This window comes from Brienomyrus brachyistius, chromosome 4 (genome assembly GCF_023856365.1).
Source record: "Brienomyrus brachyistius isolate T26 chromosome 4, BBRACH_0.4, whole genome shotgun sequence".
Classification (NCBI taxonomy): Eukaryota; Metazoa; Chordata; class Actinopteri; order Osteoglossiformes; family Mormyridae; genus Brienomyrus; species Brienomyrus brachyistius.
The window spans coordinates 37258666-37285679 of NC_064536.1; the positions used below are offsets into that span (position 1 = coordinate 37258666).

General features: G+C 44.8%; 1 protein-coding gene and 1 long non-coding RNA gene across 3 annotated transcripts; one reads left to right on the forward strand and one right to left on the reverse strand.

Annotated features, from left to right (window-relative positions):
- Positions 1–2586: 2586 nt before the first annotated feature.
- On the reverse strand, positions 2587–19982 carry LOC125739990 (uncharacterized). Of its 2 annotated transcripts, XM_049010611.1 has the most exons (5): positions 19693–19981; positions 12857–13204; positions 3822–3956; positions 3263–3324; positions 2587–3098 (listed from the first exon to the last, which is right to left on the reverse strand). In XM_049010611.1, the coding sequence occupies exons 1-5, from the start codon at positions 19712–19714 to the stop codon at positions 3051–3053; spliced, it is 615 nt and encodes a 204-aa protein (XP_048866568.1). In that variant the 5' UTR covers positions 19715–19981; the 3' UTR covers positions 2587–3050. The 2 variants fall into 2 exon arrangements, with proteins under 2 accessions (XP_048866568.1, XP_048866567.1); XM_049010610.1 differs by lacking the exon at positions 2587–3098 and having other exon boundaries at positions 3178–3324; positions 19693–19982.
- LOC125739997 (uncharacterized) lies at positions 5439–13638 on the forward strand. Its single transcript, XR_007397418.1, has 2 exons — positions 5439–6061; positions 13050–13638. It is a non-coding gene; the product is annotated as an uncharacterized LOC125739997 (long non-coding RNA).
- Positions 19983–27014: the final 7032 nt, after the last annotated feature.

The window sequence follows — 27014 nt, forward strand, 5'->3', positions numbered from 1 at the left end:
AAAGGTCCTTTTGTGGCCCATTTTAATAGTCATAAAAATGTTCTTAATAATTCTGCACAGGAAAGTATCTGTTTTCCTATTTTGCTCCAAACAGAAAGTATCCAGACCAAATAATGAACATGCACTGCATTTTAAACAGTTCATTCTTAATTCCAGATTCATTTGGACTGAAAATATTGCTTGGAAGAGAAGATACAAATAAAATACACACCTGGCTAATAGTTCCGCACACAGTGTATATACCACTCTCACAAACCGAACCCATTGGTCCAAACGCTCACTGTGCTGCCCGTACAGGGTTACAATAGGGCTGCATATGAAGCGTTTGGCAGACATTTGGCAATTCATAAACCCCTGGGTAGGACTGGGAATCTTTCACAATTTTCCAATACCGATACCAAAACAATACCTTGATTTTGAGGTTGCGGGTAAGATAAACTGAAGTAATGGGACTTTAGTTGAGATTTAAAGACTGAGACTGAATCAGCATCCCAGGCTGGTAATCCATTCCACAATATAGGGGCCCTGTAGCAGAATGCTTTGCTGCCCATTCTTACTTACTTTACTTTATTTATATGTCGAATGACAAGGGAACCTGGATTCTGTGATCTGAGTGGACGATGCGGCTTGTAAACTTGAAGTAATCCTGTCAGGTAGGCAGGAGCTAGACCATTAAGTGCCTTATATGTGAGTAAGAGAACTTTGAAGCCAATGCAGGGAACTAAGAACAGGGGTTATGTGTTCAAACATCCTGCTCCTGGTGACAATTCGAGCTGCTGCATTTTGGATACGCTGCAAGGTCTTTAATGTGCAGTGTGTGCTTCCAGATAATAGAGCATTACAGTAGTCTAACCTGCTGTATAAAAAAGCATGTATCAATTTTTCTGTGTCTTGAAGAGTAAGAAATCGTTGCAGTTTGGCAATTTGCCGTAGCGGTGAGAAGCACGCCTTCGATACTGCATTTACATGTGATTTAAACGAGAGGCTTGTATCTAAGATGACACCTAGGTTACAGAATGAGCTGTTTAGGGAAAAGTTCAGCCCTTTAGAGTGAAATGCGGAGATTATAATATTCCTATCTGCAGACCTGCCTCCAAACAACAGAAGCTCTGTTTTCTGAGCATTTAATGATAAGAAGTTTTCCGGCATCAAGGTCTTAACTTCTTTAAAACAATTAGCTAAGGTGACAATAAATGTGGTGTCGTTAGGTGCAACCAAAATGTCGGGTGTCGTCGGCATAGGAGTGATACTTAACGTTATGTTTTCTAATTATGTTTCCTAATGGCAACATGAAGAGGGAAAATAGTAAAGGACCAAGTACTGATCCCTCTGATACTCCATGTTTGACTGATGACATTGTTTTCTAACTAGCAAATAATTAATAAAATGATTTGTTCATCCTCCATTGTTTGGGGTGGCGGTTTAGTTTTGTGTTAAATTGCATCACATTACAACCTATGAGCTTTTTACGTCTTCCATGCTTATTTAACAAAAAGACCATAGTCTCTGTTGCGCGGTGGGAGAGCGACACACAAAAATGTCCAGGAGCTACAAAAGTTCCTAGTTAATGACCCAGAAATGAATTAGTTCCTGAGCTTTGGTGGGAAAGTGTCTTACAGTAGGTCGACGGCCACAGTTCTCAGCCAGAAAGGGGTGTTTTACCCCCTCAATTTTGGTTACTGCATCAAGCAGAGGAGTTTAAGTATCTTGGGGTCTTGAGTGAGGGAACAATGGAGCAGGAGAATGACAGGCAGATCGGTGCAGCGTCAGCAGATATGTGGACATTGTACTGTTTTGTTATGGTGAACAGAGAGCTGAGCTGGAAGGCAAAGCTATCGATGTACCAGTCAATCTATGTTCCTACATACAAGAGTGGGCACAAGCTTTGGTTAGTGACCAAAAGAATGACATCACAGATACAAGCGGCAGAAATGAGTTTCTTTCACAGGGTGTCTGGGCTCAGCCTTAGAGACAGGGTGAGGAGCTCAGACAGTCAGGAGGGGCTCAAAGTAAAGCTGCTGCTCCTCCACATTGAAAGGAGCCAGATGAGGGGGTTTGGTTGTCTGTCTAGGATGTCTCATTGATGGCTCTCTGGGGAGGTGTTTCAGGCATGTCCAACCGGGAGGAGGCCCTGGGGCAGACCCAGGACATGCTGGAGAGATTATATCTCTTAGTAACCCTCTAGAGGAGCTGGAGGAGGCGGCTGGGGAGAGGGAGGTCTGGGAATCCCTGCTTAGACTGCTGTCCCCGCGACTCAGACCCAGATGAGTGGAAGATAATAGATGGATCCTGTAAAGGTCCAGAGAAAGGCTGAGGGTTTGGGGACATGAACCAATCAGTGCAGCACAATAGAGGGTCCATGAAAATGACCATTTACATGTAATTATGTGACAGTAATATTCCTGTGATCAGGCTTGTGGATCACAGGGTGGAAATGGGGAGATTCTGTCAGTGTCTGCAGCATGAAACAGGCACCTTAAACTCCCAGGATGACTCAGTAAAAACCATGTTTCTCCCTGTTCTCAGGACGCTGTGCATGTCTGGTGGGTAAATTTCAAATGAACATTTTCACTTTAAATTATTTACTACCCTGGTTAGTCAGCACTAGAAAGGCCTTAGAATTAAGAAGTTAATGCACAAATTTTCTTGCAAAATTTCCTTTATTTTACAAATATAATGCCTGGTGTCATTTTTAAAAAAATAAGCACTAGCAGGGTGGTGCGGTGGCACAGTGGTTATCGCTGCTGCCTCACAGCAAGACGGTCCTGGGTTTGGTCTGTCTGGAGTTCACTCGCTTTCCCGTGTTTGTGTGCATTTTCACCAGGGGCTCCGGTTTCCTTCCATGGTCCAAAAGTGTGCAGGATGTGTTGATTGGTGAGTCTAAATTGGCCTTTGTGCACCCTGTGGTGTGTTGGTGACTGCCCAGGGTGGGTTCTTGCCTGCACCCTTTGTTGCAGTGATAGGCTCCAGTCCACCCCGTGACCCCAGTTTTTTCAGAAAATGGATGGATAAACATCTTATTTTAGACCCAGATGAAATAGTTGTTTTTTTTACGGTGATTCTGTCTTTAAAAGAACATAGTTGACCTCAGTTTTGTCCTGTAAAAAAAATAACAGGTTTAAGTTCCCAATCAGTTAAAAGTACTTCAGTCTATGTATAACATTCATCGGGGTTTATTTTGCTATATAAACATGTGTGATTAAGCAGAGACACTTTCCCGCTGTGGTCTGAAGGCCACAGAAAGCCCTGTCAGTGACAGTACCTGATCGTGTCGGCTGGTCCTGCTTCCCCTCTGCTGTGAGTCAGAGCTCTTCCTCAGCGGCGCTGAAACAGTTAAGAGTGACGTCATTCACAGAGTGCACAGGGTGCTCTACCAGCCCTGCTGATAAGGGCTGCTGCTCTCACACTGTCTCACTGCACCTTGCATGCTGGACACACTTGTGTTAGAAAGAAACTGGCTGCAGGTTTGAGGTATTAAAACAGGAAACACAGAAAAATGATGGTCAGAAAGATTTCCGGTTACTGTTGAATGTGTCTGAATATTTATAAATTACTAATATTTGATGTAAAGATTGACAGAGTGGCAGCTGATACTGTGTGTAACTTTGGCACTTTCACTGCTCAGCAGTCCTGCAGGTGTGACCCACTGAGCCCCACTGGCCTTTAGCTAAGGAAGAAAGTCAGAGTTACAGTGTATCACAGTGTGTTAACACACAGCCCACAGGAAGTGTATAGTGTCTGTACCTGACAGACTGCACATCTGCTACGGCCCAGTCTGGGGCTGAATGAGACACAAAACAGTGACATCACACATGTCTGACCTTGGTTATGACAGAAATAGCAGCAAAGTGATGAGATGGAGCCAGTGAGAAGGGCGACACAAGGCAGGAGAATCCAAGGCAGGAGGTCATGGTTACTAGGCTGGATGGGATGGGTAGATTGGCCTCCAGCATGGTCTGTAAACAGAGTATAAATCAATTACATATATTTATGAGACCTGCTGTAACGTGACTGCAAGTACAACAGTTTGACTGCCATATAAGACAAGTAAAAGCTTCCTTCACACTGCAGCTTTTGGCTGCAGAAACAGGATAGACATGGATCCTGGTCCAGTGATATAACCGTTCATCACTTTAGTGCGTATTACTTCCATGATTTATCAAAACAGTAGCATATGGTGCTCTGAATTTAATAAGCATAAAGATATGGCAAATTTATACAGTTTACTAACTTTTGGGCATCACAATATGCATCTCAATATTTTAAACATACTATTAATCTGCTTATTGAATTGAGGGCAAAAATAACATCCGTATAGTGCTGAAAAGCCGGCATGCATTATCTAAAGCCCTGAAATGATATACAGTTTGTTCTTGTCGAAGTAAAATTAACAACTTTAAAGGGAAATTTCATTTTCAGTATGAAAATTAATCATTTAGATTAATTGACCAATTGGTAAAATAATCTATAGATTAATCCATAGAAAATAGTATTTAGTGGCAGCCCTAGTTCACATGAAACGTTTTTTTTGTTCTTACATAGTAAAAGTTCAGTGCTCTTTGATTTGATGCTCTCCTGGCATGTGTTATAGCTGGGGGGGCACATTGGGAGGAGGTGATGTGGTGTCTGATGTGGTGGCAGGCAGGAAGGACCCCCCAGAGTGTTTTCTTTTTAGCACACCATAATGAAATGTGCTTTTCCACTGCACCAGGTAGCAAACTTTTGGTACTTCAAGGTGTTAGTTTTCCACTGGAGTAAAAACTGGTATTGGCACTGAAAGACATCACAACATGAGGCGGAGTATTTTGTACTGAATTCGAAAAATTGCTGTAGTATATTATAGGGCTGGACAATGTGTGATATTAACACCAGCATTCATGCAATTCTTACATTGCTAGTCAACTAGATTAAGATCAGGCTTCTTCAATTCAGTACTGACATTATAGAGGGGTGTTTCCATTTTGCTAAAACATTTTTAAGAACATAAGAAATTTACAAACGAGAGGAGGCCATTTGGCCCATCAAGCTCGTTTGGGGAGAGCTCAGAGTTATAAAAATTTGATCTAGCTCTGATTTAAAGGAACCCAGGGTTTTAGCTCGCGCTACCCAAGTAGGATGACTATTCCATACTCTAACTACATGTTGTGTAAAGAAGTGTTTTCTCAAATCCATTTAAAATGTTCTCCCATTAATACCCACCTATGGCCACGAGTCCTAGTATTTAAACTAATATTGAAATCTAGACCTGTTGGCTTGGGCATTAGCCAGTCAAAGCCGGGAAAGCTTGGAGGAGATGTCCCTCGCCGATGACGCACATCAGGCGTAGGACGTGCATGAAAATCTCCGGCTGTTAACGGAGAGGCTAACTAAGCAGAGGATCCAGCTGATCGAGCGCAAAACTGAAAGGTTTCCCGATCCGCCGACGGACCTCCCAGGAGACTCCCAGTCTCCACCAAAAACCCCGACCCGGAGAAAGAAGAAGAGAGGAGGTAAGAAATCCGAAGAGGTACGATCTTCCGAAGAGTGGTTTCTCTCTCTCCTTCTTCCCCTGCCGGGTATCCGGAAGAACCCCGTCCAATCCTGGACTCGGCTGTGTTCGATCTAGTGAAAGCGGAGCCCGCATGAACTCTAGTGAGGCCTGCCCCGTCACTAGCCGACCAATACTTTGCCCTCCAAGATCTCTACTGGAGGGTGATGGAGGATCCGGCCATGTCGGACTCCGCTGAGGCTACCTGCTTGTACAATCCTCCTGTGTGCCACACTGCCCTCGTTAACCTTGTGTGGAACCCTGATTGTTATCAGCTGTTCCATGTTTCCTGCCTTTAGTCTTGTGTATTTAGTCCGCGTTCAAGTCTGTTTCTCAAGTCCTGTCATTGAATTCTCTACTGTGGAAGTACCATTTTGTTGTTTTGCTGAGGACCCAAGCGGCTGGACCAGGCCAAGGGGACGCCCACATAACACCTGGCTGTGGCAGATGGATAATCATTTCTGGAGGGTGGGACTGAACCGTGTATCTGATTGGAGGATCACTGACCGGGATCCTGAGGAGTTTCGCTGAGTGGTGGGTGCGGCAACGCGCTGCATCAACACATGCTCCCCAACCTGATCTGACCTGTTATTAGATTTGCAGACCCCCATCGCCATCATTATTATTATTTATAATTTTACGTTGTATGCACATCAAATGTACCAGAGTTAAATTAATGCTGCATAGTGTATATATGGTCTACACCAATCAGTGTTAAATGTAACATTTTGTAGAGAGTAGTGTGTTCTTTTTGCAATGTTAAACTGTTATACTGTTCAATTGACACCATAGAGCGTTACATCACTTTGACTCCACCGCTTCCCAGATTGCAAGGCCATAGGGGTGGCCCCTGTCTGCCCCATCTTAATGTGGACACAAGAACTCATGTGACGATCATCAGAACCACCCCAGATTTTCCAACTGTCACGAGAAAGACTCCTAGACCTAATGGCCTTTTTTATTTATATCAAAATTTAATCAGCTTAGCACTGATTGTTTTTGAAGTTGAGAGAACTGTGTTTCTGTGGGATAAACAAAGCTTGTTTTTCATGGCTCTTTTTGTACATGTGATTTTATGTTGGTGTTGAATCAGATACTCAGAGAATTGAGACACCCTTTGTGACCTTTGTATGTTTTTGTTTTCAGGACATTCTGGTATACTCATATATGTCATAATTTGATGTGGAAATGCTCAGAGTCTTGATGACAGTCTTGATTTCAAACTATTTGTGCCTATTGAAATTTCTCAATTTTTAGTCTCATCAAATATAAAAATTTGCTAGCACTACAATATCCATCCATCCATTTTCCAAACCACTTAATCTACTGGGTTGCGGGGGGTCCGGAGCCTATCCCGGAATCAATGGGCACGAGGCAGGGAACAACCCAGGACGGGGGGCCAGCCCATCACAGGGCACACTCACACACCATTCACTCACACATGCACACCTATGGGCAATTTAGCAACTCCAATAAGCCTCAGCATGTCTTTGAACTGTGGAGGGAAACCGGAGTATCCGGAGGAAACCCCACGACGACATGGGGAGAACATGCAAACTCCACACACATGTGAAGACTCGAACCTGGGTCCCAGAGATGTGAGGCAACAGTGCTAACCACTGAGGCACCACATATATCTATAAAAGATGTTCACAATTCACAAAATTAGAGTCCGAGTCAATCACCACTTCAACATTAAAACTGTCATGCCCTGCTCGTCGGCTCCTCGTGTGTGCCACGCCCCCGGATTACCCACGTGTTCTTTCCCGATTGTACCCAGCTGTGTCTGATTCTTTTCAATCAGTCCTGTGTATTTCAGTCCGTGTCTTACCTGAGTCCTTCGTCCGTCATTGATGTCTGTTGCCGTCCAGTGTTCCCTGCCCCGGATATCTTTATAAATAAACCCCGTTCGTCCCGAATCCTGCCTGCCTGCTTCCTGATTCCCCGCTTGCCCTCACGATCGCCGCTCTGCCCGCGATCTCCCGTGACAAAAACATTCCTCATACCGTAGTTCCTTAGGCTTCTATACATTTTCAAATTAATCACTATTTCAAATGGCTTTGAAGCAATACAGTTTTTGTAAGAACAGAAGTACTTTTCTAATGTAGATTTTAGAACGAATTCTTTCTCAAAAATAACAATATGATGAAGACTTTCCTTGACCAAAACAAGTAAACACACAGATCTTTGTGGCGTTCTGAGAAATCATCCCCACAATGTCAAATAGCATGTTTTTATCACATTGTGGGAGACATCTGGTCCCCACAATGTAATATGAACCTAATCTATTTTTAATAAATTAAAAACATAACACCAGCAAATAATTCGATTGAACAGTAATATCACTGACTGCTCTCCCATGACTAAAAGAGCAGCACAACTGCACACATTAACTTTTTAACATTAAGTTTGCAGCGTTACTTGCATAATCATTTATTTACTTGCGCGCACACACAAGCTGAGATACATATCAATTTTATCCATTAATTTTAGTTTTTGCTTTAGAATGATGTGTAAAAATGAGAATTCCGATTTACTCTAATGCATTTACTTTAGCAGTATGACAAATGGGATCTTGGTTATAATCATTCATTAGCCAATCACATCACTTTAATGTAGTTCAGAGCGGAGTTTGACATGGTTTAGTCTGGCTGCCTCATACACAGGAACCTTCTTTTTTGTTAATCATTTCAGAAAAGGTGTCAGTTGTGTGTGTGTGTCCTGTCTCTGATTGTTCAGAAGTCTGACGGCTTGGTGGAAGAAGCTGAAGGCAGGAGGGTACAGAGTGTGTGTGAGGGGTACATGGGATCCTCCACAATGCTGGTGGCTTTGTGGATGCAGCGGGTGCGATAGGTGTGAAGAGAGAAGAGAGGCTCCAATGATTTCCTCAGCTGTTCTCACTATCCGCTCTAGGGTCTTGCAATATGATACGGTGCAGTTTTCATACCAGACAGTGATGCAGCTGCTCAGGATGCTCTCGATAGTTCCTCTGTAGAAGGTGGTGAGAATAGGTGGTGGGAGATGGGCTTTCCTCAGCTTTCACAGAAAGTAGAGACGCTGCTGGGATTTCCTGGTTATGGAGCTGGTATTGAGAGAGCAGGAGAGGTTCTCCACCTGGTGAACACCAAGGAATTTGGTGTTCTTGATGACCTCCACAGAGGATCCACTGATGTTTAGTGAACAGTGATCACTGCATGCTTTCCTGAAGTAGACAGTCATCTCTTTTGTTTTGTCCACGTTCAGAGACAGATTGTTGACTTTACACCAGTCCGTTGCACCTCCTCTCTGTATGCTGAGTTGCACCTGCAGCTGTTGCACTTCCTCTCTGTATGCTGACTCATCGTTCTTGCTGCTGAGACCCACCCTAGTAGTGTCATCGGCGAACTTGATGACGTGGTTCCAGTCGTGCATTGCTGCAGTCGTGAGTCACCAGAGTGCATAGCAGTGAGCTGAGCACACAGCCTTAGGGGGCTCCAGTGCTCAGTGTGGTGGTGTTGGAGATGTGGTCTCAGTCAAAAAGTCCAGGATCCACTTGCAGAGGGAGATGTTCAGGCTCAGCAGGCTCAGCTTTCCAATCAGATGCTGAACTGAAATCTATGAACCGCAGTCGTACATATGTGTCCTTGTTGTCCAGGTGGGTGAGGGCCAGACATAGGGTGGTGGAGATGGCATCATCTGTAGACCGGTTGGGGTGATCGGCAAACTGCAGTGGATCCAGTGAGTGGGGCAGCAGGGTCTTGTGCCTTATGATGAACCTCTCGAAGCACTTCATCATGATGGGTGTGAGTGCAACGGGACGGTAGTCGTTGATGCAGGACACTGAGGACATCTTTGGCACGGGAACAATGGTGGTGGCCTTGAGACATGTTGGAACCACAGCAGTGCTCAGGGAGAGGTTGAAGATGTCACTGAAGACATCTGCCAGCTGGTCTGCACATTCTCTGAGCAGTCTTCCAGGGATGTTGTCTGGACCAGCAGCCTTCTGTCGGTTAACTGCGAAGATTTTTCCTCACATAAGCCGTGGTCAGACACAGAACCTGGTCGTTGTAAAGAGGAGTGGACTTCCTCACCATAACGTCATTCTGAGCATCAAACCATGAGTAGAAGTTGTTCAGTGCATCTGAACAACTTCTACTCACGGTTCACCGCTGTCCTGGAAATGGCTGTGGTTTCTCGGGCCGTACGCATGTTTTGCTGGTCTGATGGCTCGAGACAGTTTGGCTCTCGCTGTTCTCAGGGCCGCCTTGCCGCCTGCTCTGAAGGCAGAATCTCTGGTTTTTAGCAGCTCACGCACCTTTGCAGTCATCCACAGCATCCGGTTGGAGTGTGTTGTGATTGTCTTGGAGACAGTGACATCATCAATGCACTTCCTGGTATCTGGTCGCAGATGATGTGTACTCCTCCAAATTGATGTTGCCGCCATTTGTTGCATCCTCCCTGAACATGACCCAGTCAGTGTGCTCAAAACAATCCTGAAGAGCAAAGATATCTTTTGCGTTGTCATATATAGTTTAAATGCCGAGGACACACTTCATTGTGGTGTGTCATGAATGAGTATTTTTTTTACACCACAAATGTTTGGTATTTTTCAATGAAACTGAGTGGATTGGATGTATGATAAGTGATATCTGGATGTAAATCTTACTGAAAGAATAGATTTCATAATTGTCATGCTATTCCATCAGATATACAATGTTGAATTTTCTGGTTTAAACTGTCCTTTATACATTTTTATACTGTTAAATTTACACATTGTTCCTGTCACGGCGATCGTGTGGGTCGGCTGGTATGGAGCAGGCAACCAGGCAGATTTCGGGGCAAAACTCAGGGTTTATTAGGGAACACAGACTAGGAACAGGGAATACGAAGGATACCATCACCTAACCACAACAAACTACAATGACGGACAAGGCGAACAGGTCAGACCAGGACTTAAATACACGAAGACTAAGCATGGAAATCAGACAACGCTGGAGACAATCAGGGTAGTACACGTGGGTAATCAGGGGGCGTGGCACACACGACGAGCGGATGAGCCGGGCATGACAGAACCCCCCCCCAAAGGCGCGCTTCTCCGGGCGCGCCTAGGAAGGGGCGACGGACGGGACGAGGTAAAACAGGACCTAAAAAACAAGAACAGAATCAACGAAGGACGGGAAACAGGACTGAAGCACAAAACACGGCAAGAGACAGAACGTAAGACAGGAGCTGACACAGGACCGGGAAAGCGGAGAGACAGATCATAAAGGGAGAAACAGGAGGGACATGCGGGACACTAGGAGCGGGAGTGCAAGGAGGGAACAACGGGAAACCAGGAACATGAAAGGGCAGAACAGACGGAACGGGCGGAACAAAGGGGCCAGGAGTAGAAAACGGATGGGCAAAGACAGGCGGGACAAAGGCAGGGGCGTAGGGAGAAATGGAGGGGGAACCAAGGGGAACCCGAGGGAGACCCAGCGGGCAACGGGAGGCAGTTGGAGGGGTCGCAGGTGGCCGGGAGGCCGGAGCAGGAGGGGACCGTGGAGGGGCAGAGGAGGCAGGGCGAGGGACCAACGGAGGGGCCGAGGAGAGAGCAGGAGGGAGCACCAGGGAAGGGGACGAAGGAGCTGGAGGGGACCCTGGCGAAGGCAAGGAGAGGGGGGGAGCCGCAGCATGCGGCGACGTCTTCCGACGCGCAGGAGCAGGTGGACCCGCAGGCAACAGAGGAGCCGCCGTTGGGGAGCCCGCAGGCGACCGACCAGGCACCGGAGGGGGGAGCGAGGCAGGGCGACGAGGCTGCGGAGAGGGACCCGCAGGCGACAGCTGACCTGGAGGGCCAGGACCCGCAGGCGCCGACAAAGCCCTATCGCAGGCGAGGGAGGGCGAGCCAGGGGGCAGGGCGGGTGGGACCCCAGCCCTGCGTTTGTGTCCCCTCCCCTTGCGGGACACAGACATAACGACCCTCGATCGGGGTCGAGGTCGTTGGAGCGAGGGCAGAGTTACTGGGGGCAAAGTCACAAGGGCAGGTAGCGGAAGGGGCGCCTGCCCGGGAGCTGCAGGCTGCTGCAGAGGGGGCGCCTGCCCGGGAGCTGCAGGCTGCTGCAGAGGGGGCGCCTGCCCGGGAGCTGCAGGCTGTAGGAGCGGTGCAGGCGGCGACTCGGGCTCTGGAGCCGCGAGCAGAGCGGGCGCCGCAGGCAGTGGCGGCTGCACGGGAGCGGGGTCCGCAGGCAGTGGCGGCTGCACGGGAGCGGGGTCCGCAGGCAGTGGCGGCTGCACGGGAGCGGGGTCCACAGGCAGAGGCGGCCGTTCGGGCACGGGGTCCGCAGGCAGAGGCGGCTGCGGCGTCCGCTGCGTGGGATGCGCAGGCGGCAGGAGCGGAGGGAGCTTCTCAGGTCCGACGGCTGCAGCGAGCAGCGGAGACGGCTGCTCAAGCTGCGCAGCGGCCCGGCGTGTTCTCCGGATGGGAGAAGCTGCCCGTGAAGGCAGCTTCGCTGTGCTGGTGATTTCAGGAAGGGCCGGGGACTCCTCTGGCTCACTGGCTGAGAGGGAAGCGGGGGCGAGCGCGCATGCCCCCAGGGCGATCGTCGGTCCCCTCTTTCTCCTCCTCCGGCTCTTGGCAGTGGCGGGAGGCTCGGGTGGTGCCTGCTCTCGGGGAGCGGGCTCCAGGTCTGGAAACGAGAAGGGCTCGTCTTTCTCGTCATCGCTGGGAGCCCCTACCCTAGCCAGTGAGCAGGCTCCCAGAAGGAGCGATTCAGGGTAACCATCCTGAATCAACTCCTCCTCCTCAGCAAGAAGCCATGGGCGGACGAGCGAGTTGGAGCCTAGACTGATAGGCTCCTCTGGGAGCTCCTTCCTCCTCTGCTTCCTCTTAGTTTTTTGGTCCGTCATTCTGTCACGATCGGGGCAAGCAGAACGGCGATCGTGTGGGTCAGCTGGTATGGAGCAGGCAACCAGGCAGATTTTGGGGCAAAACTCAGGGTTTATTAGGGAACACAGACTAGGAACAGGGAATACGAGGGATACCATCACCTACCCACAACAAACTACAATGACGGACAAGGGGAACAGGTCAGACCAGGACTTAAATACACGAAGACTAGGCATGGAAATCAGACAACGCTGGAGACAATCAGGGTAGTACACGTGGGTAATCAGGGGGCGTGGCACACACGAGGAGCGGACGAGCCGGGCATGACAATTCCATTATGGTGATTATGGTTTTGCTGTCCTTTATACAGAATTATTCTGGCAACCACAGCTGGCAGTTTTTTTTCTTCCATAAAACAGTTTACTGATGTCTTACAGTGACCTTAATCTAAATCACTCGCCAATTACCTGTGAATAAATTACCTGTGAATTTCAGCATTGTGCAGTTTCCAAACTTTAGACCTGTGATTTGGATACAGCAGTAGATCAGCAGATCTGCCTCAGTGATGTTCTTCAGCTGCAGGCTGTGTGTTGAGTTAAAGATGGGAGTCATCCTCCCTCTGTATTCATCTCTGATGTAACTGGAATTTATCTTTCCTCTTGATCTGTATTCCAGGTTCATGACTTTGACTGGTATGTGGTCTGACTGCAGGGAAAACCAGGAAAGCTCCATATTCACAGAAATCCCACAAGGCAGAGTGGCATTTCCTCCAGGCTGGACCTCTATCACCGCCGGCTCCTTAGCCTGGGTCACCAGAGCAGCACTGCAACCTGGAGACACATAAAACAGTGTAAAGACGATATTAATAAGCACGGAATAAAGTTATAAAATTAAGATATTTGAAATACTGACAGAAAAGCTATTTTTGGACATGTGTCCAATAGCAGTTTAACATCTATATTTTTGTTGTTAATGGTATCGGTTTTCAGTCCGCGGCGTGTTTCCTGTCAGAGACGCCGATCTGGGGAGCAGCTGCTGCTCCCAGACTGAAAACTCATAAATACGGCCTCCTGGGCTCCTGCACCCCCTGCTGCTTAATAAAGGTATAAACTGTTCTGGTGATAATAATCCAACTTCTGCTTTATGGTATGAATAGGCGTGAATTTAGGACATGAGAAAAATGCCTGCTAAATAACAATAAATGTAACTGATCTTTTATATAATTTAATAAAAGCAGCACATGCAGATTTCAGCAAAACCACTATTCTCTGGTGGAGAGCTACACTGCTACTTTTTTTAGAAACTTGAACCACCACAAGGCGTTAAAGAAGGGATTAAAGATAAACATTGTTTATCCATTTCGATGGTACTTAAAGCAGTGATTATGTGGTTTTAAACAATATTTCATACACTCACTAAAGTTACTTAATAAAGTCATCCCAGCTACATAGCCTAAATTAAGGACGTAGTCTGGCTTCTCGATCCAGCAACCTACAGTAGCTCTAAACTTTTCATTAAACCCTTAAAAGGACTAACACGGGTACCAAACAACCACAAAATCACAGATTATGGGAAAAAGCAGGGAGGTCAGACACCAGACAGTAAGGTACACATGGTGGGTAATTTACACAATGGCTAAAGGCACACGAGGATTGGACAAGGTTCAAGCAAGAGACAGGCAAGGGCATACATGACAATTGGGAACAGAACAAGTATCAACCATAGCACACACAGGGCTATGTACAGTTTTCCCTGCAGGGTCCTTACTGAGGTCAGTCATCTTGCTGTTGCTACAATATGCTACTATGATTAAAATATCCTCTTGGTTCAGACTGCTTTATTTAAGAAATTATAGTTCTCAAGCGCAGCTTCAACAGACACTCTCAGGTACCCCGGCAGTCAGGTGAAACCCTAAACTTTCGTGGGAGGCGTGGTATTTGCGATGTGCCTGATCAACAATAGATGCAGAACCCAACCCACCTCCTGTCAAACAGAATACGAGGCATTTTCTGACTTCTTCAGACAGAAGAAGGCGAAGCCAGTAATTTTCCAGTTTTTTCAATTCAATTCCATTCAATTTATTTTCATATAGCGCCTTTCACAACAAAGTTGCCCCAAAGTGCTTCACAGGGTTGTGTTGTGATACGTAATTCATAAGTGGAGGGAGATATAGAACGGGGGGGAAAAGGAAGGAAAGACACTGAATAAAGAAAGCCAGAAGACAACGGAGGAGAGGAACCAAAATCTCCGAAGTAGGGAGAAAAAAAAACCTCTAGGGGTCCAAGGTCAACTGGCCACCCAACCCCCCCCAGGTATGATAACATCACTGAAAACAGAAAAGAGTGGACATGCTTGCTAAAAGGTACTGTAGGTATATACCGTGATAAAGAATAAAGACAAAGTCCATCAATTAGTCCATTATCCATGTTGGTCCCTGAGGGGTGGCCAAGGTATTTTCTCCACGTTTGGGGTTAAGACAGCATGTTAACTCACATTCATGGTCATATTCTTGATTTGCTCTCTTCTAGTGGTTTCAATGATGTTTCTGTCTCTGGTATTTCTGATAATAAGCTTATTGAATGCAGCTTTCACATTCCTACTCCTCCTTTGGAGAAAATCTCTGTCACTCATTGCTATATCAGCTCTGTCAATTCTAATCTCTTTGCTGGTTCTCTACTATCTTCTTCTCTTTCTGACTTACATAAATGCTCTCCTTCTGATACTATGGATTCCTTCTATAAAGATCTAACTCCTCTAAAGACTAGGCTGATCCCATCCACTCGCTCTTGTCCTTGGATCACCCCTGAGCTCAGAATAGTGAAGGCCACTGGCCAGCATCTTGAACGCCTTTCTAATATAGAAATCTGGTCTCACCGTGCACATGCTCTTATACACCGAGTACATCCCCAAGTATAGGGATGCCCTAAATACTGCTCACTCAAACTTTTACTCCTCCGTGTAAAAAGTGGTGTGAATTCTGGGCCACAGTCACTCTTCTGTTATCAAACTTCTCAAACCTTCTGTACAAACTTGCCCCCCTACAGCTGAGCAGTGCCAGGCAGTTATACAGTTTTTGAAGCCAAACAAATATACTGCAATTTTCCTCCTACCTATCAGCTATTCTCCCCCTCTAACTTTAACTTTCCTACTCCAACTACAAAACTCTCTTGCTTTGCACTAGTAGACTCTCTCTGTCTCTGAATTCATCAGCAAGTCTAATCCTTCCTCCTTTCAATTCTATCTGGCCTCTACACTTCTTCATGTTCTTCTATAATCAATTCTCCAGTTGTATCTGATAAATGTATATCTCTCTTCCAGCTCTGTTCCTTCTGCCCTCTAAACTGCTGCAATTACTCCTATCCTCAAGAAATCTGAGTTGGATCCGTCTCCTCTCTCAAACTATAGACTTATCTCAAAACTTCCTTTTCTGGGTAAAGGGATGAAAAAAGTTGTAGCTACACAACTGGACGCCTTTCTTAATTAATGGTAGTGCGATTCCAGTCTGGCTTCTGTAAACAGTAGAGCACTGAAACAGTTCCTCTGTGTGTCCTTCATGAAATCCTCTGGTCTGCCGATAGAGGTTCCCCCCGGGTTTTCATCCTGTTAGTGATAAACAACTACTGTTTTTACCATTTAAAACTGCCAGACCCTCTTTCCTCTCTAGCTATAAAAGCTCGACGTGTCCGGTGACCCCGTTAAAATTATTAAGTTTTATTATGCCATAAAACATATTTAAAACATCGCATTAATAAGTTAATGTAATGTATTTTATTCTTTTAAAGACTATTGATTGAAATTTGGTGCCATATGCTTTTATCTTGTACCCCGCAGAATAGCGCCATTTCTACCAACTATAGGCCGGGGTACGTGTGGGGTATTATGCTTAAACTCTTTATTAATTATCATTGGCTATATGCTTTATAACACATTTTACGCTTGTTTTACACACGTTTACTTATTTTATACACACTTTAAATTTCAGAAAACTACTTACCTCAGCTGTTTTCAATAAAAGACAATGGCGTGTGGGGATTGTGGCTTTACGCACAAGCGTGACATGGAGAGAGAGCGAGTCATTTAACAAGGATAGCCTGCGTTATTCCTTGATTATTGTTGTCGAAATGCTTAGGATGTTTTGTTTTAAATAACACATTGGCCGCAAAAGAGTTTCATTACTTTTATTTGACATAAAAGGGCAACATGTGTCGCCATTTTGAAATGGGATGTCTCCGTGAGTGCACATGCACTCCTAACAACCCGTGGATACGGCCGGACGAACCCCCGCTGGACGTTTATGCACTGGTTTGCAGTCATCCCGCTATATGCGTTTTTAAGGAATAATAAAACAATTAAAAATAACACATTAATAAATACATATTATGTATTTTTATTCTATTAAAGTTTAACGGCAACCCTTCTCTCCCAAACCATATGGCCCCCTATCGGCAACACGTGGCATAAGAATATGATATATGGAAATCCCCTCGACCAATCGGAATTAGGGATACGCCCCCTCCTGCTTAAAACGTTCTAGAAGGGGGGAGCATTAAGCTCCGCCCAAGGTACCAAGTAATATTTTCTTACAGCCTTTGATAACTTTTGTTTTTTACACTGAACTAAAGTTGTGCCATACTGCTTAATTACATTTAAAAAATGGAAAAAATTGGGTTTAGGTATTAACTTTTTTCTAATGAATGTGGAATTTTCCATATGAAATAAACACCTGAATGACAGTCTGCTCTTAAACCCTCGTTTTTAAAATAAATAAAACTGTTAAACATTTCAACCGTCACTTTCCTTCCATTCTTCCTACTAATAAAATTAATCTATCCAAAACATTCTTGCATAGATACATTTAAAAAAGAAATTAATAGTAGACCCTGTTCCCTCCAAAATCATAATTGTTATCTCTAGTTTGAACCTGACTTTCTTGAGAGGGTGTGTTCGATGTAATATTTTTAATGAAATTTCTTTAGCCTTATTTTGGATACATTTTTTATTTAACAATTTCCATGCTTTCTTCCAATCTATATCATCAAACAGGGAAGCCCAAAAGAATTTTGCAGAGGGTTGGCAAAGAGAATCCCTAATATGCTGGTTGTTACATTTATCGTCCCATAAGTTTATATCCCCAATAACTATATTCCTACAGGCAACATCTGGACATTTATAATTTTTACAAATATCTTAAGAAAATGTATTTCACTTCTACGTCAAAGACCACAGTATATTCTTTAGGTTCGATAGGTATTTTTAATGTCTCAAGAAACTCCCCATGTATCATTAAAACACCATACAATTCAGTAGCTGCCCAACAATCACAATACCATTGTCATTCCATGATTTATAAAATGTCTTTTATTTTTATATGTCTTATATTCCATAAAAATATCTGTGCCTTATAAAGATTATACACAAACAACCGTGCCAAACGTGCTTGCTTGTGAAAATTACTTAATGTGATAGGTAGTTTTCAACTGAGAAGTTGCAAAAATTCAATGCCACCAATAGAATTAAATAGTTTGGGAAAACATTCCAGAGGCTGTTCTGATTCTTAATATAATTTATAATTCTCAATGTTCTATTCCATTACTAATGAGTTCTTTCTTTAAATAGTGGTGCTTATTCTTCCAAATAAAATTATATATTAATTTATCCAATTTATTAATATCTTTTGCCACAGCAAGAGACAATGAAACATATACCAATCTAGATACCTCTTCTGCTTTGGATAGCAATATGCATCCATATAATGACAGATCTCTCAATAACCAAGAATCTAGTTTCTCTACAATCATGAAGATTTCTTTGCACCTATATATGAACAACTACACTACACAGATCAATTAGCAAACACCAACCCAGCAGAACTGATAACAAGCCGTGGTAAAGACTAATATCAGTGCCATACCATCCTCGGTCGTGGTGGGTTTCTAAAAATTGTTTAATGAAAATCTGAGTATTAAATGAGCAAAGTGATTTTATTTGTTCTATCCCAAGTTGTGGTCTAAATGCAGTAAGGCCACCACCCATTATATCTGCTTTAGCAGAAATGCACTCCTTCAATCATTAAGATAGCTCTCACCTTTTCTCAGCCCTGCTAAATATTTATGTTATGCAGTCTAACACAGTCAAGCTTTATAATCTGTGTTTGGTGACTGGTACCACACGTTTCACTCACTTTTATACCACTGGCAGTTCTCAGGTGAGCTTGACTGGTTCTTTCTTACTCTGATTGAAGAAGCTTCTTATTCTCATGCTTAAATAAATACATTTTCAGTAACAGTCCTCAATGGTCTCCGATTTACATAAGCACAGTTCTTTGGTTATCAGGAGCTGAGCTGAAATAAAACTTGCATAAAAAGAGGAAAGGCTATGTTGGTCTGAGTCTTTCATATTATGGTGGATTAGTAAAACACAGCAGCTGAATGCCCAAATGAATTCAAACGAGAGTACAAAACAACACTCACTGCACACTGTAAAGTGTTAAAGGTGACACTGAATGGTTTGGACTCATGTAAACACCATGCAGTATTAATTTAACACTGGCTTATTTGCTGTGTTTAAGAGTTTGGAGAAACATTAACTTTTATTGAATATTTCATTGCATAAATATGCTGACGCGCATTGCCGAGCGCTCAGCTTCAATTCAAATGTTACATAGCAAATGTAAGGAGCCCTGGGTTTGTCCTCATCACCGATTTTACAGCTGAAGTAGAGCCCATAGCTTTCTGTGTAAGTGCAGTCATGCTGTCTCTGAGCCTTAAACATGTACACAAATGTAACAGAATATATTGCAGCTGTAAATGCTATTGTTTCATGCACTCAAGTATGTTATTGTCTGAAGAACTTTTATTTCAACATGCGTTTAAACAATATCAATGTAATGCAAAGCATCTGTATACGTGAGCTGTGGGTATAGCCTGTCTGCCAGCGTCTACCCCGATTACACATTCCCAGGCATGTTTAACATGGCATTTGTATAGCACCTGTACCTACATAGCCAGGCATGCTTAGATTAACCAAAACAGCTAGCTTTGTGGGCAATATCCTAATACACCTAAAATATAACAGGAACTCACAAAAATTTACAAAACGGTACATGATATTAAAATGTAAGGTTACTTTTGTGATCAACAGCCCAAAATCTATAAAATTCACCCAGAAGTGTTCAGAAAGCAAAATCTTCATTGTCCAGTATAGTTAATATTAACATATTCAATGAACAGGTCATTCACATAAATATTTGGATGCTAAACACTATAAAACAATAAAATTGTACAAGCATAATGAAATGGAAAAATTATTCAGTACTTACAATGGAGTATGAGGAGAAACATTTGAAAGCGATTTTAAGTATCAGGAAGCTGTCTTCTTTCAAAGATAATGCAAGTAATGATGAATGCTGAACTGGAGAAGTATTCAGTACCAAATAAGTAGGATCACAAAAGGAAATACTGATAGTGATGCGTGTTTATTCAAAGTCTGAACAAAATGCACCTCAGATTCACACCTCTGCTGTTGTATAAACCAGACATTAAAGCAGGAGCGGTTTACACTGAACTGCCTGCTGGTCCTTTAATGCTGGACCCTCCCTGTTCACCACAGAGATTCACACTAAATACAGAAATAAACAGCAGGTCACAGAGGAAGTGATGGAACACAGCACAGCACTGACAGTTTAGCTAAACACAAGAGCTGCTAACTTAGGCTCTTTGAACACAATCTCTGTGGGTCCAGTGGACTCTCCCGTACCCGTGTTTGTTTGGTTCTGGGGGCGGGCTGGTCCAGGGGGCTGTGCATACTGGGAGGTTTGTGCCTGAGAAAGTTCCGGTCCATTTACATGAGATGAAAGAATATAATGCAGATTACAGCTCTGTTCATTCCACAGACAGCATAGTGTGGGGCTCATCTGCACATTTGGGTAAGATCCACACCTGCTACAGTCTCTGATGTAAAATCTCTGATACTCAGACAATCACAGGCTTCTCTAAATAAGGAAACCCCACCTCTGGCCCTCTGGAGCTGCTTAGAAACTAACCAGGGCCTTTTAAATCATCTGCTTACTGATTTAGGAGCAAACTGTGGCCCGTGTCTCTGGTGCACTGTCAGGTCTCTCTGTGACTGAGGTTAATAACGGCTGATGGAAAGTCTGTCACACGCTGGTGGTGTTTCAGCAGCTTCGCGCTCAGTGTTGCCAATTTTGGTCAGTAGGCTGGAGTGAGATTTTCAGTTTGAAACAAGTCTGCACACACATGCACACGCATTTACATGTATGTAACAGTGGCTAATTTTAGTTTTATAGTGAAATAATATAGATTTTCCATAAGATTTCCTGTGTGAGCATGAGAATCTGAAACCATGAGTGTCACACCAGATGTGTGAGGGTTGGCAGCCCTGCACTATGAATGTCTGCAAGATGCGGTTGTAGGTCTTGTCTCCATGGAGATGATGGGGCCACAGGCCTGAGGGTCAAAGTTACACTAAAATGTCTGCTCTCTCCTCAGTCGCTGTAATAAAACACACAGGATCTTCACATGAATCCCAGAGGAGCTGATTTCTGTCAGCAGGACACCAGTAAAGCTCGCTGAGTAGGGCCTAAGTTCTGAACTACAGGCAGAGTCCCCAGATTATGAATGTTATCCAATCCTTAAGTTTGTCTTTAAGTCCAATTTGTAGGCAAGTCAGAAAAAATTATAATAATTCAGTAATAATAACAGTAACTACATACGGTACTGAAGCCAGACTGAAACCAACAAACCACTGAAGCCACACAATGCTTTCCTGAGCTCTATAGCAGTCCGTTTGTAAGTACGAGCTGACTGTAAGTCAGATAACCTTAACCCAGGGACTGCCTGTATTTACAGAGGGAGAGAAAAGCCGCAGTGTGAATAATGTACCTTTATGGTGTCAGCGCCTTCTCATGAAGCAGAGCCTCCCCCAGGGAAAACCCTGATTGGGACTGGGGCCAGGCTGACAGATCAGAGGATGCTGCAGGAACCCACCCTCCTCCCAGGGTGTCCCACGACTGACCCAAGGGGCAGTTTGCAGTAATCACTCCCCCTCAGGAGCTTTTAGATAATTTTATGCTTTTTGAAATAAATAAGGAACCTTTATCTTTCCTAGTAGAAAGTTACTGGACTGCTTTATGAAACTTGTAACGAATTAGAAATTGGAACGATTACATGCTCCTTCACGGTGTCCCCCTCCTGTCCGGTAAACCTGACAAGACAAGAATTGTTGGTTAAACTAGGCCTGACACTTCTGCGTGCCACTGACGGAGTGAAGGTGGAGAAGGTACAGGGTAGTACTGGTCTTCCCCAAGACATTGTGAAGTTAGCCTTAGAAAGTTGGAAAGGGACTGTACTTTCTCCCAAGGAATTGCACTGTACAGCCCAGCTCAGCTGGAGAAGTCCAGATGGGGATTTTGAGGATGGCTGGAAATTGCATGGCATGTTAATGGGGCATGAATGTGTTGCTATGGTGGTAAGGCCAACTGAAGAACAGGGTAAACTTTATAGTTTTGGCACATTTCCTCGCATCTCTATTTGCAAAAATAGAATAGAGAGAAGTAAGGTCCCTGGGTAACTGGACTGCTGATCCCACCGGGAGTAGTCTTACTGGGGTAAATTCAATTCCTATGCAGAGGGGGGTGCACTGCTACCCCTATTTCTGCCTGGCTTGAACCACCTGGGCAGATCTGATAGGTGGACAAAGACATCTCATCCTCCATAGCATTGCTGAATCAGTCTATTTAGGTCATCCAGTCCTACAGGGGCTGCCGCACAATTTGTGGGCCAAACATAAGTATGGACTCGTAAAAACTGGCATCCCACTGAGGGTCACTCCTAAGAGCGATTACAGACTCCAGAAACCCCAATATCCTTTTCAACCAGATGCAATAGTCAGGACTGAGCCTGTCATACAGCAGTTGCTAGATGAGGGAATCCTCACCCCGTGTCCTGACTCCCCTTGCGACACTCCTTTGTTTCCAGTGAAAGAGGCAGAAGGGAAAAACAGACCTGCATGCTGTAAATGAGGCCGTTCATGCTCCTGCAGTGCTTGACCTCACCACCATTTTTCTTAAATCCCTGGTTCTTCCAGGTGGTTTTCAGTAGTGGACTTAGTTAATGCTTTCTTCAGTTTACCTATAGAAAAGGACTCACAGTTCTGGTTTATATTCACTTTCAAAGGGAAAAAGTAAACCTGGACCAGAATGTCCCAGGGGTTCACTGAAGCACCTGCTGTGTTTTCAGCTGTCCTGCAGGAGAAACTAGCATCTTTGATATGCTACCAAAGGGAAACACCTTAATTCAGCATGTGGATGAATTGCTTGTTTGTTCTGTAGGGAGCCGCCCACTGGCACAATGGCGCAGCCGAAGGCTATGAATGCGTGTTGGTCCTTCCGAGCGCTCCTGGGAATTACTTGCCCTTTTTAGACATATATCTGACTCCATTTTATTAAAGACCTTATTTCAGCATATTGTAGTCATCGTTAGTATCATCGTTTATGTTGTTCGGATTACTTTGGGACTCTCCTTTATATTACCAACTCTAGTTTACCCCTGACGAAGGAGTCCGTCAGATTCGCCTCGGCCTATAGGGCGTTCCGCGGGCCTGCTCCACAGGGTTTGTCTTAGAGGTACGGAAATTGCCACCATTTAAGACAATGTCAGCCTCTGATTATTCGGGTAATTACCCAAAGGCTCAATATCCACCAACACTGAGCTTGTGGGTGCCTCGGAGATTAAGCCGATGTTTACCCAAACCACACATACGTCCACCTCAGGGGCTCAGCCGGGAGCAGCCCATATCATAACTTGTGTCAACCTCAGCGGCAGTGAAGGCGCATGTTTCGTAGCAGTAGTTTGTATGAGGCTCACTTTGGGCTCATCTCAGGGACTCAGCCGATGCTACCCGGCATCTACCTTGTGAACATCTCAGGGACTATGCCCGGTGCCTAGGAACATAGTTTGTATGTTCTTCAGGGGGTAGACCGGTACCTTTCATCAGCATGTGTTGACCTCAGAGGTTACGTCAGCCCGTAACTGAGCTTGTGCGAACTCCAGAGGTGTAGTTTTGGTATCCACCATAACTCAACCTGGGCAGTCGAGTTTGGGACCCGGATGAAGGGGATTTAACCCAGAGGCTGCAAGATAGTATTTACCACTTTGGTCCTAATCAGGATAGAAATCCAATCTGTAAAGTTTATAACGAAGTTAGCAAATCAAACAGTCATAAAGTAATAAAAACAACATTTATTAAACATACTACAATATACAATCATTGACATGTGGCCACGTACTCTTCAATACATTTTCATCAGGACAAATACAATACTAAACAATCACATTCCTCAGCTGAGAGTGCACAAAGTTCTGTGGAAAGTATCTGACTACAGATGGACTTTAGCGCAGTTCTCTGTGGGAGCTCTGATTACAGAGTGACTCCCCGACTTCTTCTGAGGCCCTTCCTTAAGTATCCAAACCAGGTGATGGCATGTCTCTGAAGACTGATCAATTTCGGTCAATGGTTAATTTTAGGGGAATTGCTGACCTTGGTTCTCAGGTCCCCAGCCAATCAGATCACTTTAGGGGGCGGTTGTAATTCCCTTGTTCTACCATGTGAGAGGCTCTCTCAGTTTGGTGGGTTTAGCCGAATTTTCTATATTTCTCTTAGGGAAAGTTATACTGCCTTAAATCTGAGAGCATGATACTCGCCGTCTCATGCCCATTAAAATGAGACCAAACATGCGTGTATCTGTCCCTAACATCTATATGTGGTAAGTTATCCTGTTTATAGTAGAAAAGGTGTCTGTGTATGGAGGCTGACGGCTGTTGTTCCTGTGGATTGACAGTGGGGCTCTGGTCGCTCTGGGGGTGAAAGGTCTTGCATTTCCTGTGTTGCTCCAGTTAGTTCTATCCAGTCTCTCAGGAGCCGGCAGGCCTTTGTCTTCCTTAAAAGGGGTGGTCTGGTGAGTGGAGTCCAGTCTTGTCAGAGTCAGCGGATCCTCATCTTGGAGCTCTGAAATGGACTCATGCAGGCTTATCAGAGTTGAGGCCTGCGGGGCCTATAAGTTTTATGTCTTTACAGTTCTGACACAGAGGAGGCTTGTGTAGCAGATACCAATGGCCTACTGAAGTATCTGGATGAGCAGGGCCAAAAATCCTCCCTGGATAAGCTACTATTGGTTAAGGAAAAGGTGAGGTACTTGGGACATGATGTAAGGGCGCTTTTCCACTGCACCAGTTACCGTACTTTGAGTACTTTCCCTTTCCGAATGAGTACCAGTACCAAAATGCCCTGTGGGATACTTTTTTGGTACTTTGGTACTTTGGTTTGGGACTTGAAATGCTTTCTTTGTATTATGATTATGCAAATAACCTGCCTCTGAAACGCAATACAACTGCCGTCTTAAAAGCAGTTACGAACTCAGAAAACAACAATAAATGAGGTAAATAATAATAATAACAATATGAAGAAGTAGAAGAAGAAGAAGAAGAAGAAGAAGAAGAAGAAGAAGAAGAATGGATGCGTGGACTTCAAACTTTACCCCTGCTTCAATCCTTCATTATTACTATGTGCCCAATGTTACTTTACAGCGCTGCTCTGAATCCAACAACCTTTCTCCCCGTTTATTGAGGATTGGGAACCCCATGATTGCCTGGAGGCAATCACCGCTCAGGATTTATCTGCTACCCCACTCCAAAATTGAGAGCTGGGTTACTATGGTTTGCTATGTAGATAGGCAGCCAGGAAGGATCGTGACAGCGGGGAAAATCAAGGAGGCTATGCTATAGTCTCAGATCATGAAGTATTTCAGTCTGTCCAAATCCCAAAGAACTTGTCTGCACATGCAGCAGAACTATTTACCCTCACACGCGCTAGTGTATTTGCTGAAGGAAAAACTATAACAATTTATACTGACAGCTGCTATGCTTTTTCTTGTAGACCACAGAAGCCTGTTAATTATCTTTCAGAGCCACTTCCTTCCACATTCTTCAGAAGAACCAAACAACAGCAGTCTAAGGCTAAAAATACCCCCCACCACCCCCAACAATCCCTCCTGACTGACTGGGTGCAGTAGCCAGTATCTGCAGGCTGTTTGTACCAGTGCACAGGAAGACATTAAGTCAGACTCTTTTTTAAGGCTCCAGGCCCAGATTCTCCCAGCGCTCGGCATTCTGGGAAAAGCTGCATTTCAGATTCACCCCTGAGGTCAGTGTAACCACTGTACCAGGCTCAAGAGGCTGCTGTTTTCAAACATTTAAGAAATTAACATCAAAGCAAAATACAGACAGGGAGGCTTTTATTGTATAATATATACTGGGCTTCTAGTTTAACTTTTATGTGCACCTGCAGTTTTCACACATCTTGTTGCTGAGAGTAAAAGTGTAAAATAAGCAACGAAGAAACATCATACATCAGCAAAAGTGATGCAGAAAGATATTGGGCATTCCAGCAACGTTTTGGTGGCATTTTAGCAATATTTTAACTACAGCACCAGCCTCTGGGTTAAATGTTGGCAAGTATATGTGCAAACTCAGGTCTCCCCAGAACTCATGTGCTTTGGTCTCCTGTTTCACATTCAGGACATGCAGGGATATTGGCTTAATTTACTTAGCAGACGCTTTAATCCAAAGCGAAGTGCATTTGCAGTTAGTGTTAAGGGCCTTGCTCAGGGCCCCATGGTGACATCACTGTGCTGAGGGACTTTCCGATGACAGGCGCAGCGTCCGAACCCACTGAGTCACCGCAGGGCGCTTATAAATGAGCCCGAAGATCACATAAATAATATAAGGAAGGAGCTGAGCCACCATGGGGGGGGCAGAACCTGTCTTTGGCCTCCGGACCCCGATGGCTGAGCCGTGGGTCACATGATTCAGTTCACCACTGCCTACAGAGGCAGTCCAGCATAGATACTGCAGTATTTAGCAATGGATCTGCTCCAGACTCCAGGATCCCTACTACCCAGCGCTGGCTAAGTGGGTTTGGATGATGGGCAGGTGTAGAGAACTCAGGACCAAACATTTTTTTTAGCGGTGGCAATTTCACACATAAACATCAGAAAGGAGCAGGAAGAGCAGGAGAGGTGAGGCTTTCACACATCCGGGGTACTGTGGTAAACCAGCAGGGGGTGTGAGGAGGGAGGGCAGCAGGCAACGGAATGTGAGAGTAAAAGCCAGGTTAAGCATGTAGCCCAGCCTTGTAGTAGCCATCATGGATATAGGCCTGACCTGCTGAGCTGTGATTTTTCTGACTCTAGACCCAGTGCACTAATCACTACTTCACCTGCTGCCCGCTGGCCCACGGTGCAAGTAGCGCTCCAGGTCCTCCAGAAGGCTTCCCATGCTGCCCCACGCCCAGGCCGCATCCTAGAAGGCAACTCTAGCATATTTGCCTTTTCTATGGTGCCTGCATCCACAGCCAGCTCCTTCAGCCAATCAGTCAGCTCATTGTCAGGCTCCACATCAGCTGGGATGTGAAATATGGAGGGTGGGTAGATGTCTGTGGTGGGGAGGAGAGGCTCATGTGCTGGAGGGTTTGGTTACATCAGTGTTGGTGTCAGTTTGGATGCTGTGAGAGGTCAAATTATATTTGTAGACATGACAGCTTTATACATTGCCCCTGATTTTCAGA

What these genes read in the sequence shown, in the direction of transcription:
- LOC125739990 (XM_049010610.1), bottom strand. Translation starts at nt 19,714, where the DNA reads ATGTTTCTCCTCATACTCCATT. An exon ending in GTTTCTCCTCATACTCCATT is followed by an intron (nt 13,205 to 19,692) that starts GTAAGTACTGAA and finishes ATGTGTCTCCAG; the next exon opens with GTTGCAGTGCTGCTCTGGTG. An exon ending in CACAATGCTGAAATTCACAG is followed by an intron (nt 3,957 to 12,856) that starts GTAATTTATTCA and finishes CTCTGTTTACAG; the next exon opens with ACCATGCTGGAGGCCAATCT.